The following is a 12,823-nucleotide window of genomic DNA, read 5'->3' as shown; positions in this document are numbered from 1 at the left end:
AAGACACTAAACATTAAAATATACTGGCTACTCCTCAATGTTGTTTGTGTTTATGTCAGGGCCGCAGCCAGGATTTCAGAAACACTGAGATTGTATCACAATATTTCTATTCTTTCTCTCTATCCTTTAAGACAAAGTACTGTCAAGAGTTATGTTCCTTTTGTGATTGTTTCATTTGGAGAATTTTTAGTGATCTAAATAAGTATTCTTATTTTTTCTTGAGACCCCTTAAGGGGTCCTGACCCCTAGGCTGGGATCCAGTAGTCTAAAAAACTTTTTAAGAGCTTTGCCCATGAAGAATAACATAAGGGAAAAGAGTTGAATTGTTATTATTTAATTGTTATAATTAGCTATTTTATTATTTACTCCTTTCCATGTCTAAAAGAAAGTTGGTCTCACCATTTAAAAGTCCCATAATGCATGACTTGAAATCATGAAATTTAAAATCTATGCTTCAGATTCCCAAATTTCCTGGAAAAAAGTACAGAGGACACGACCTCAGCTACAGCCCACGGTTAATGTGTCTGATCAAATGTCCAAACAGTGACATTTCACAAGTCTTTCATAAGAGAAAGTGGAAAGTATTACACACTTTAAGTTGCTCATTACGACTCTATAAATGATCACAAACACACACTCTCCCATAAACACATTCCCTGGTGTACTCAGTGTTTTCCACTAAAAGATTGCCTAAGAATGACTGAATGTGATGATTGCGACAGACGGACGATGCTCTGTAACATCACAGCTCTTGAAGGGAAACAAACATGGCTGTGAAATGGAGCTGATAGAGTGTGACAGGCAGCAACAGTGCCTGCTGGGTAGTCAGTGATTCGGTCTACACAAGGTAAATTTAGAGAGAAGGGTCACTGGAAATATGATGTCATGAATGTGTCCTGTAGGACACTGATCAAAATGATCAACACACCTGTCCTTATACTGGTAAAGCCTGGTGTAAGATGATGTGCATGTTGTTTGTTACATCATGGTTGGTAGGAAGAATTGCGGTTTTATTTGCATGTAAACCAGTTCAGCCAGAATCTGGCACAGTGTGAACAAAGCTGTTTGAAAGTCAGTCTGCCTGTGCACTCAGTAAGAAAAACCCTACACCTGCTGCTGTAGAGCATCTAAGTGTAGAAGTGTAGCTTTACAGTGTTTGTACTTTGTTAATAAGCTACAATTATTTGGTACAAACATTAATGTTCCCCCATTAATGTTTGTACCTAAGGTCTTAGCAGTCCATCCAACACCTGTCAAGACATTTCACTCAAACCACTAATGTCAATGTAATGGGTCGTGTCGTTAATCGTCCAGTGTCCTAGTGTCTATTAGGCCCATCTGTTGGCATAGTCATCAAATTATTTTCAGCTCAGAAATAAACAGCCAGCGCTTGAGAAAGACACAACTTTTGTATCTCCACTTCTTTTCAATCCACAGTGCTACCCAGCCTGTGGCTTTGTACCTGCCCAGATTCCCCTAGGTCTGAGGCCGGTAACATCAACTTCATGGTGATGCTACAGGGCAAGTCAGAGGATCACCAAAGTCAGCAGGATTTATCATCTGGGAACCATGAATGTCTGTAAAAAATGTCACGCAATCCATTCAATAATTGGTATTTCAAAAACAAAGTGGTGGACTGGCCCACATCACCACCCCTAAAGCCACACTAAAATCAGGATTTTATCCAGAGATTTTATCGAATGAAATTTTATTCAAAGCTGAAATATTTACAAACGGCATTCCTTGAAAATAATATATTCGGTGTATCGTATTCTCATATTTACAGTGCAATATACTGCAAAATACTGACGGACACGTTTAGAAAGCACTCACATTTAGATCAGTGTCATGACTGCTTAGATTCACACTTTTGAGCCAAACTTGGAAATGAAATATCTGAACAGCATCTGTAAACATAAAGTATTCAGTCAGAGAGTTATTATCTACTGTATGGTGACATGAACATGTTTCTGCAACAGGTATTTATCAAAAGACTCAAATCGGGTGCAACTGATTTCACACAAAATAAAAACACTTTCTCTCTAAGTCCTAACCAGCTCTGCAAAGGCATGAAAAGGTGTGGCCTTCTCTGTCATGCATGCCTGCAATCTTCAACATGATATTTCACCATTGAAACCTGCAGCTGAAGGGAGTGACACAGTGTGATACAACAAAGAGGCTTTGAGCTGGAGAGAAGTAACCATGAGCAAACATATCTGTGAGGGTTGGAGAAGAGCATCAGCCTAATGCACTTTAAGTTGACTGCATACTCTTTAACACTATGAATCTGCAGAAAATGGAATGGTTGGTAGCTACAGCACAATGTTATCTAGGTTTAACAGGAATACTCTGAATGATTAATTGCGACAGAACATACTGTTTTTTTTACCAGGATTATAACCCATAATGGCTTAACAGTTCAACAAAACAATCAAAACAGGCAAAATATGAAAGAAACAATACATTTCTTTAAAGAATTGGGGTTGTTGTTTCATGGCAGTCAAATGAGTTCCTGTTGTTCCAGATGTGGCTTGATTATTGTAGAAAGGTCGGAACATCCAAAGGGACATCAATGCGTCGTTGACTGTGTGTCTTTGCGTGCCGGGAGAGCGTCCATTGTTGCAGAAATCATGGGAGAGAGAGGTGAACTGTCAGAGTCAGAGAGACAGAGGTCATTTCTCTATAATCAAGCCAGGAGTGGTAATGGAGTTCACAGTCATTTAGTCCATTTAGAATCTTGCTGTTTTTACCTGGGTTTTTTTCCCCATTTTATCTAGTCCTCCCAAATAGTGTTTTGTAGTACAGTGCTGTTTTGTTCATTTTCTTAAATTTGGTTTGGAAGTGTTTTTCTAAATATCTTTAACAAACCATGTTTCTTTTCAGAGTAGGTATACTATGGTTCAACTCCTTATTGTGCAAAGTAATTGGCTGGTTTCAAAAGTTGAACTTTGGGGCAGCTTCAGCAACATTTCATATGCTTCCGTTCTTTCTTTAATTTGTTCCACTATTGGGCCTAACTTACTGTGGAATTTCACAGGTCTGACAAACAGGGCAGAGCTGCTGCAGTGTGCAACCACAGCAGCTGTAACACCACGTTTACTTTTGTTCGGAGATCTCTTGTGTAACCCTATGTGTACAGAGTGCTTCCACACTGAATGAAAGTTCCATCTAACCCTTGCACAGCTTTAGAAATAAAATCCTGGGAAAAAGCCGTGTGTAAATGATGTTGGTCAACAGTTTGTGAAGTGGACCTTGTCCTTGCCTATCCAGTCCTTCCAGTAAGGAGACTATCCGGGGTTATGTTGCGCCACACTTCCATGCATGCCTGGTGTAATCACTTGCAGGTGTTAGGAGGGATTGTGCTTTCAAAGAGTAACATGTGTAATGACAGAAGGGTCACAGTTTATCAGTCGTAGCTATACTGAAACCAGATGGTGCATCACAACAAACACAGGCTGGCAGGAAAAGGCTAACCAACCAACTGTTATACAGCCCAAGTCGACTGTTGATCCGTTAGCATTATTGTGTAGAAAGATATTTACATTATGGTTTTGAGTGTATTAATAATAAGATAGTTCGTTAGAAGTAGTTTGTGTTCACACTTGGAGGAATGGTTCTTATTTAATAATTGCTCATGTTGTGACACACTGCTAGTGGCTGTTACACAGTGACTGTTGATTTAGCCATCAACATTACCAAATTAACTCTCAAGGTTCACAGACGAGCAGGAGAGAAAATATTGATAAAGAGTAACGTTAATGTATACTCACGCACTATATCTTATGCATTTACATTTGTTTTTACATCTAAAAACAACATTTTAGAGTTGAGTCATTAAAGACTACACACATTTCCAGGCATATTATGACTAAAAGTGATATTTTTTTGTTTACAACACTATGAGGATAGCAACAGACAATCATTTAATAACTGTAGCTTAGCATGCTCACCACAAATAGATTCATGCAAGTTTAGAGTCCTCTGCAGATTTACCTAGAACAAACAAACACATGAGATTACTTATCACATATTCACTAAACCCTCAATTTAAGCAATATAGAGTGTTTGCAAAAACGACTCACGAACTGACGCGAGACAAGTTTTAACATTTAGAGCAACAGGGACCTCTGCTGGACGAACTCCCCCAACTAATCTCACTGTTACTGTTAAACATACTATAAATATGAGTAGCATAAGTAAAAGTGCTCATTAAGCATGGGCCCATTTCAGAATAATGTATGTTATGTTATTGTATTATAATTATTGATGCATTTATGTATAAATGACTTTAATGTGGTACTTTAAAGTACCTTTAAACCTTTACTTTGGAGCTCATTTCACTTGCTTTATATACAGCTGGGTAGCTCATGAATTTAGGATCAATTAAGCCTTAGCTTAATCTATAATAATCATAATTTATTTGTTGAGTATATTTTGTGTCTGATTCTGTGAAGTAACTAAGTTGTCAGATAAATGTAGTGGAGTCAAAAGTGTAATATTTGCTTCTGAATTGTACTAGAGCAGAATTAGCATAAAAGGGAACTTCAAAAAGTATACTTAAGTACAGAACTTGAATAAATGTACTAAGTTACTTTCCACCACTGAATAAAATACATTTATTTAAAAATAAAAAAGAAGGTATATAGGTATGTTTAGCATGCAACAGTTCTATTTAAAAAAAAAAAAAAAAAAGTATATATATTCCTACCATCCTTTTTCATCCATTGGCCCAACTCTTCCATTTCTAGTTCCAGCACAGAGGGAACGTCTTCTTCAAACATGGGCCTGGAAGATTCAAAGTGTTCAGAAAACCAAATGAGACACAAAAGCAGGTCAGCAAACCAACTTGTTTCTGACACCGGCAGTTGGTATCGGTTGATCTTTCTGGTCGCTAGTAGCAACCACTACTGACAGACTTTCACCACACTTACAGACGTTGTCATCCGCTTTGCAATTTTGTCAGATTTGTGACCAAGCTAATATAAACAGACATCTTCTATCTACTCTGCAGATGCCCTTGTATGAGCATTATTTGTAGATACCCTTTTAAGGAAGTCTGTTGGCTGTGATTGTTGATTAGTTATTTGTTACTGACTGAAGTTAGCTTTTTCTGTGATCAGATACCTAGCCGTTAGCTGCCTGAGGCTAATATGTTGCCAAAACTACAGGATAACTGTTTATGTGTGTTACTCTTGTTGCATTCACTGACGATATGGAAGCATACATGGTTACTATATCATTTTTTGATCGTATTACATTTATTGCATGTGGCCAGGTTAGCTCAGTTGGTAGCACAGGCGCACATATATAGAGGTTTACTTCTCAACGCAGTGGCCGTGGGTTCAACCCTGACCTGCGGCCCTTTACTGCGTGTCATTCCCCCTTTCATGTCTTCAGCTGTTCTGTGAAAATACAGACCTAAAAATGTCCCAAAAAATAAATGTTAGATTAAATATTGTGTTCTAAGTAGCAATGAAAAAAGACATGTAACTACAAGATGACTTGTGTTACCTCCATGTTTCTTTAAAAATAACTCTTGCGGTCGCATGCACATGGAACCCAAACCTCTTTTGCACATAGGTCACGTTTTTAAAAACATACATAAATGCATTCATAAACTCAATATCACACTGAGAGTAATCACTTCGTAAGCATTTCACATTCAGTTACTGACAGTCTCTTTCAAAATCAGTATGTTACACGGTTGACAACAGTCTTTCAAATTAGCAGCTGAAGTTATGAAAAGTTAACTTTTCAGTACTTACATTGGCACCTTCTCTGTACTTGACCCATCCAAATATGGATCCTCTTTTCCCAGCTCTATGAGAAAAGAACATGGCTCAGTCCTCTTTTTTAAGACAAAATGGCAAATCACATTACAATATTTGAACACTATGTACTAAACTTAAAAGATCGCTAAATGAATGATTTAGTAGTTATATCAATCAACATCGGTATGTCGCTGAGGTATCAACCGTCACGCCCTTAACCCTCATGGTATCCAGCCACACAGAGAGTTTTAGTATTAATTGTCACTTTTATTTGTTACACTTCATGACACTAGCAGAAAATTTGACGTTGACGACATTCACCCCCATTGAAAATATCTGTAAATAAAACTTAAACCATTTGCATTGGCCACCAGTGGTAAATGGGAAAATAGTTGGTTTTTTTCCTTCTTTTTCTTGTGATTTAGCTGAACTGGCCATTTAAAGTGTTTCCTCCTGTGATGGACATACCTTGATCGCTCACTTTTTGGTTACACCTGCGATGGATGAAAATACCACAAACTATCACGCTGATGATAACGACCACCACGACCACAGGTATCAGGATGATGATGAGACTCCAAACATTGTCCTCCTCCTCTGGTACGGCGGTCAAATCATTAAATGTGTCATTTGCTGTTTCTGAAGATCCTGCAGAAGAAGGTAACAGTTATCAGTCATTAGATTGGTGTCCTGCTGCATTTTTTATTTTTATTTATTAATATGAGTAGTGACTTATTTTTATGTGGCGCAGTAGCTCAGTCCATGGTGACTTGGCTTGGAAGTTCAAGTCTCCTTATGGACCATGTGGAGCATGGACTGGTAGTTTGAGCCAGTTCACTTCCTGGGGACTGCCGAGGTGCCCTTCAGCATGGCATTGAACCCCAAACCTGCCCCAGGGGTGCTATAGTATGCCTGACCCTGCACCATGACCCCTCTGAAATGCATGTGTGTAGTGTGTGTAAGGAGGGATGTGCAGATCTGCACTCATTTTGACTGTCCTATGTAAAATTGCCTTGTGCCGATTGAAAAATTGAGCATTTTAATGAGAATTATCTTTACATTTACAGTAATCTAGACAGAAAGCTGCACTGTGCTGATATATTAGGTCAGACATGCCAACAACAGGGAGGGAGCGGCTCTGTCCTGAGTCATCCTCTACGGTATTTTTAATTGGAAACAGTAGAATGCTACTTCTGAAACATGACAATGAGTTGCCTACTAACTAACTTTTGTTTCCTTCTCTGACATGGCGCCAAGAGGTGGCATGGAATTTAATTAAGATATAAATTGCTGAACAGCTGAACAGTGAATCCTTTGTGAAATACCCTTGCTAAGGGTAAATTGGGGCTTTTCAGCTAAAACAGCACTGCTGATGCAGACATATAATCTGGCTATCACCAGACCTAGCTCAATCTTTTAAAATTGAACATGAGCTGCAGGGCAAAATCAAATCGCCGGTATGCAAATCAGGCTGGCTTTGGCCAGTCTGGCAGACATACACAACTCCTGTCAAAAATGAATATCAATATACCTGACCTTTGTTTTAAATTAAATGAGGCTAAAGGGACATTAATGCACTGTGTCTGGGAGTGTGACAAAATAAAAACATTCTGTAAGGAGGTGATCAATAAAATTATGTTCATCTTGTCTGTGAACATTCCACTTGACCCTAAAATCATATAGCTACACCTGTATGCAACCTATCTAAATCTAAAAACACAAGAATGTACATGTATTAATTTAGCTATACTACAGGAAAAAAAGACCATAGCAATGTATGCCCATGGAGAGATTAACATTTATATGTAATATCTAGAAACCATTTGACCAGTCTATAAAAAAGGAGCCATAGGGGAGCTTCTACAGAGGATGAAGGCAGGACAGGATGCATATAATTCAATAAGTGGTGTACCCAAGAAGCGGAAAGCACTGCAACATGTCTTGGAGGGTGACAGCAGAGGTGCAATTCTTGCTTTTGTATTTGTGAGTGTCATGGCTTTGCTGGAGGGGCCATTGTTTTCTGTTTCATTCTGTACATGTGATACTGTCATATAATTTGCTTTTTGTTTTGTAGCTGATATAGTTCAAGGAGGTTAAGAGAAAAATGTTGTTGTGGAAAAGGAGGGGGGTTTGTTAAAAGTTGTAATTGCAATAAAAAGTAAATAACATAGTTAAAAAAAAGCTGTTGTGGACTTAAGAAAACATACTGTCTGTGTCACGAGGGTCTGCGTGACATAGGAGGGTATACCGTAGACAGTATAAAGTAGGGGTATCCTCATGCTCTGTTTTTTCTGGAACACGTCCTCCAAGGTGATAATATAAACAGACCTACTGTTACTGTGTGTCAGTGTGGTCGGCAGCTGTCCGTGTACGCTTATGTTCCCGGGTATATTCAAGCTTTTACTGTCCTCTTCGTAAAGGGAGGAGTCCGCTGCTGAAGTGGCATTAGAAACAGTTGAGAGTCTTTCTACAAACAGAGAGAGAGAGAGGCACATCATCATGACAACAGCATTAAGTCATTCTCATGAGTTTTATATTACGTATCAATTATACATGGCCAAAAGTATATGGACACATGAGTGTAGTGTGATTGTAGAACATCCCATTTCAAAAGCATGGGCATTACAGTAATCTGCTGCTAGACTGACTTCCAACAAGTTATAACTTGTAGAAAGTCTTTCCAGTCAAGGCAGGACCGGGTAGGTTCAAATGTACCACAGAAAGTGAATCTCAACAACATGGTTTGACCAGAATAAAGAGCCAATAGCATCTTTCAGTGAAACAAAAGGAAAAGGAACCAATCCCTCCTAACCCGCCACCATTCAGCCCGCTGACTATAGCACATTCAACCTGTGAGACTCCCCACAAGGCCAAAAAAGAGCAAAGAATTTATATTCTTCAATTAAAAATGTTCACATGGTGGGTATTTGTACATGTTTAGAGGTCATATGCTTAAATGAGATGACATTTAGGCCAACAAAAAAGAAAAAAATGACTTTTGAGGCCAGGTATCAGTGCTTATACGATACATTACATTGTTTTGTTTTTGTTCATTTAACAAAAGCACATCAGTGTCATTGTCATGTTGAAAGAGGAAAGAACTTTACTCAAACTTGTAAGCACGCTATTGTCTAAAATATAATTGTAGGCTGTAGCATTCTCCCCTATAAAATTATATATACATATATATTTATATAAATAAAATATGGCCTGTGTTCTCACAACTGGTCTACAGATGTTATGATCCCAGAGTTTTTAAAGCTTTTAAATATGCTGCCGCTTCTTCCCGGGAACAACGTACAAAAATACTTGAAATGATCAGAGCTAGGCCTCCTATTGGCTTAGTGTTTAAAAGGCATACCATTTTTTTTTAAACCTTTTTTAAAGGAGAGGGATAGGGGCTAAAAGAGAAATGTCAAAAGTGAAAAAGACAGCAGCACACATCCCAAAATTTACAACACATCCACTACTTACATACAATCATGTAACAACAAATATTGAATAAATTACAAATAGTCTTTTATTTTGGTTGAATGTGTACGTTCAAAACCTTTTAGTTGTGCAACAGAAAACTCCGATTGGACAGATAGTCTAGCTAGCTGTCTGGATTTACCCTGCAGAGATCTGAGGAGCAGCTAACCATAGTCCTCAGAAACGCAACACTAGAGTTTAACGCAACACTATAGTACTTTTCCTGCTTTGGCCCCCCTACAGGTTGGAAGCGGAATTGTCCATTACACTACACTGTCCAGTTCATTTGAACCACAGATCCACTACCTGATCTGGCAAACTTGCACATTGTAATGTATTGGACAATTCCGTTTCCAACCTGTAGTGGGACCAAAGCGGGAAAAGTTCTCTAGTGTTGCTTTAAATTCAAACACAAAGAAAGTAAAGGAAACGAACATCGGCAAAAACACATGCATCCAGCAGAATTTCCTGCGGCACCGGAGCAATTCCCGAATTGGAACGTTGAGGATATAGACTCGTGCTGACATGAAACCTTACATTGTTTTTTTTCCTTTCACTTAACAAAAGTACATCAGAGTTAAAGGTCATTGGCATTTCCATGGACCATTGTCGAAGATATTGTATGCTGCAGCATCCTTTTTATTCAAAGTTTTTAAATATGCTGCTGCTTCATCCTGGAACAATTTAAAAAACACACTTGATCCAGGCTGGGCATCCTGTTGGCCTCATGGTTAAGGCATACCACATAACTATTTGCACGGTTTGAGTCCAGCCAGGGACCTTTGTTGCATGGCTCACACCTCTCTCTGTCTATCATCATGTCTGTTTCTACTCTATAAACTATTGTGTTGAACAAAGGCAGAAAAAAGTTTAAATAAATAAAATGACGTTACCATTGGCGAATTTAAGTCAGTTTCAAAGTAGTCTGACTCAACGGATGTACATTGCTGGGATAAAGCCTGATATTATACTGTCTCCACTATCAGGGCTTTAGAGGGATGTGATTTGTTTCAAGAAATACAAGCAAGCCAGAGTGTTTTTTCCTCTATCTGAGAATAGATAGGCAGTGTGTAAGTGTGTAGCTAGACCAAACTCTATTGCGGACACAGCACTGTGGTGATGTGGTTGGCATTGCAAGTTTCAAAGGATCTGGACAAAAGTAGTCTTGTGTTAATGTGACTATGCATTTGTTATTTTTAAACAGTTTTGGAACATCATGCCTGTTTATCCTCACACTAACTGGATATTTTGTCTTAGCCTGTTCTTTGTATTGTATTTAATGTTGTAACAATGTTTTTATAGCCTCTTGACCAAGTTTTGACACTTATATTTCAATTTCATTGAGATTCTGACTTAGTTAGATCTTTACTTTATTTTATTTATTTTTTTAAAGGGGACTAAGAGGTCCAGCCCAAACCGGGAAAACAGCCCCACAGTGTCCACATACTTTAGGCCACATAATATATTACTATTTATATAATTGATTTTGTTATTCATGTCTCTACTGAGAACAATGTTTCACCATCACCTTTCTAGTCCCCACCTGCCTTCTCTTCTTGGATCTCTGCTTCTGTATCTGCCCCATCATCATTTACATTAAGAGAGAAACACACATGTATGAAGACAGCCTAGTTTCAGCTTGGTTTCTAAAACATCTGAACAACTGTTACAAGCAGATCGAACAGGAACTTTAGACTTCCGTGTGCATGATTTGAAGCGGTTGCTACAAAAATCAGAACTGTTGCAAAATGCACCTACTGCACGAGAACTGGGTGGAGATATCCAACATGTTGAGCAATTTGTTCCTTTCCCATTGTAAAAGATTTCACTTGGTCCGAAAAAGATCCTCTTGCTTAAGAAAATTTAAACAGGAATTATGAAAAAAAACAAAACAAGAGGAATGCCAATTAGAGACTATAGTGTATTCTGTAGAAATTTAGAAAAAAATGTTTCTTGGGCTCATCTTGGCTTTATAAAACTAAGATAATAGTTTTATTTTGAAATACAGAAGAGACCACGTTTCTACACATAGTTTAGACAAAAACGTGCATTGAAGTGAAACTAACTTACACCTTTTGTACTCTGTGCCCTCAAGCCTTGCTTTTAAATGTATCTGCTCAATCTAGTGTTAAAAATAATTAGACGTTTCACAGTATGAATAATAAACACTCCTTCCAGTCAAGAAGTTTCACTCCCAGTCAGAAAAGTGGCACAAAGGAGAAAGCAGGGAAAGTGGAATCGAGTCCAGAGTGTAATGAAACGGATCTTCCAGTCCTACCTGTCCCTGTCAGAGTGGTCAGCAGCAGTGGCAGCAGCAGCAGCAGCAGCAGAGGGGTCTTCACCCGGGGCCCTCTCATGCTGCCAGTCCCAGAAGCAAACATAGTGCCATTGTGGTCCCACTTCCTTCTCTACTGTCACAGTACAGCACTTCCTGATCTGGCTTTACATGTTAAAAGGAAGGAAAAGAAAAGAAAAAAAGACAGACACACAGACACACACAGACACGCCCTCAGACTCACTCAGATAACTCACTCGGATGTGATGCAATCCACTCTGTACTTGTCGCCACAAGTTTGACGGCTCTTCAGCTGCAGTTCACTCACATTCCTGCCGGGTAAGTATGCGGCCCTACAGAGCCAGGGGAAAGCTAAACAAACTTTAAGGAAGGAAAAATACTATTCGTGAGCGATCAGTGAGGTCCAGCTCGTTAGGCATCTCGAGAGAATTTTGAACGTGTGGAGCCAAACCTTACAGTTTTTCTCAGTCGTTTTGGTGTGTTTTTCACATCATCCCTAACAATAAATAATAATATAACAATAATTTTTTCTAAAGCTAGTCAGTCACTAAAAATCCTTAATACATCTCTCAAAAGTATCATGTCAGGGTCATCAGAATGATAAGTCACTGAGTCATTGTTCACAAACAAGGTCGTCAAAAAGGTTTAGGCATGTTCTCAATGTAACTGTGTACTTTGACAGTATTACATGAAGTAATACAAGGCCACAGTTTGGATCACAGCTACTGTATTGAAAATGCACAAAGCTGCACTTCTATGGCATATATCAATTTCAACAGTACTATTTACATATTACTGTATGTGGGTTATTGATTAAAAGAGACTGGACAGGATTTTGTTTTTCACAGCTTTTACTAATGCTACTTTATAAAAGGAAAAAAAGGAAATAATTAAGAAAAAGACAAGGGGCACAAAGTAAAAAAAAACTAAAAGAGAAAGAAAAACAGGAAACCCCCCTAAGGCACAACTTTGCCTGCAGCACTGTTCTAGTGCTGTCTCTACACATCCAGACGTTCCTGTCTGTCGGCCCACATATTCTCATCCACATCCCACCGGATATTTTCCCTTGCAGTGCGACTTGGAAAGAATCTTTTGGAATGCCTTATCCATCCTCTGCAGGAGTCCACTGTGATGTCCTCACATGCTGCATCCGTTGCAGCCAGCAGGCTCATCTTTGCATGTGGCTGACAATAGTACACCTTTCACTTCCATGCTGAAAACGACTCCTTGATTGGGTTGAATAAGGCGGGAGGAATACTATGAGCATCCTCGGGTGGGTCAAAAA

The 12,823-nt window shown here is 38.8% G+C and overlaps 1 protein-coding gene across 1 annotated transcript; it reads right to left on the bottom strand.

Annotated features, from left to right (window-relative positions):
• Positions 1-1,691: 1,691 nt before the first annotated feature.
• On the bottom strand, positions 1,692-11,783 carry tmem154 (transmembrane protein 154). Its single transcript, XM_032525744.1, has 7 exons — positions 11,521-11,783; positions 8,104-8,238; positions 6,240-6,419; positions 5,766-5,820; positions 4,709-4,785; positions 3,951-3,993; positions 1,692-2,648 (listed from the first exon to the last, which is right to left on the bottom strand). Exons 1-6 carry the CDS (start codon positions 11,621-11,623, stop codon positions 3,962-3,964), a joined length of 582 nt encoding a protein of 193 aa, XP_032381635.1. The 5' UTR covers positions 11,624-11,783; the 3' UTR covers positions 1,692-2,648; positions 3,951-3,961.
• Between the last annotated feature and the right edge of the window lie 1,040 nt (positions 11,784-12,823).

This window comes from Etheostoma spectabile, chromosome 2, assembly GCF_008692095.1.
Source record: "Etheostoma spectabile isolate EspeVRDwgs_2016 chromosome 2, UIUC_Espe_1.0, whole genome shotgun sequence".
In the NCBI taxonomy this organism is placed as follows: Eukaryota; Metazoa; Chordata; class Actinopteri; order Perciformes; family Percidae; genus Etheostoma; species Etheostoma spectabile.
This window is presented reverse-complemented; position numbering and strand designations above follow the sequence as displayed.

What these genes read in the sequence shown, in the direction of transcription:
- tmem154 (XM_032525744.1), bottom strand. Translation starts at nt 11,623, where the DNA reads ATGTTTGCTTCTGGGACTGGCAGCATGAGAGGGCCCCGGGTGAAGACC. An exon ending in CCAAAAAGTGAGCGATCAAG is followed by an intron (nt 5,821 to 6,239) that starts GTATGTCCATCA and finishes CTTTTCTCATAG; the next exon opens with AGCTGGGAAAAGAGGATCCA. An exon ending in AGTACAGAGAAGGTGCCAAT is followed by an intron (nt 4,786 to 5,765) that starts GTAAGTACTGAA and finishes TGAATCTTCCAG; the next exon opens with GCCCATGTTTGAAGAAGACG.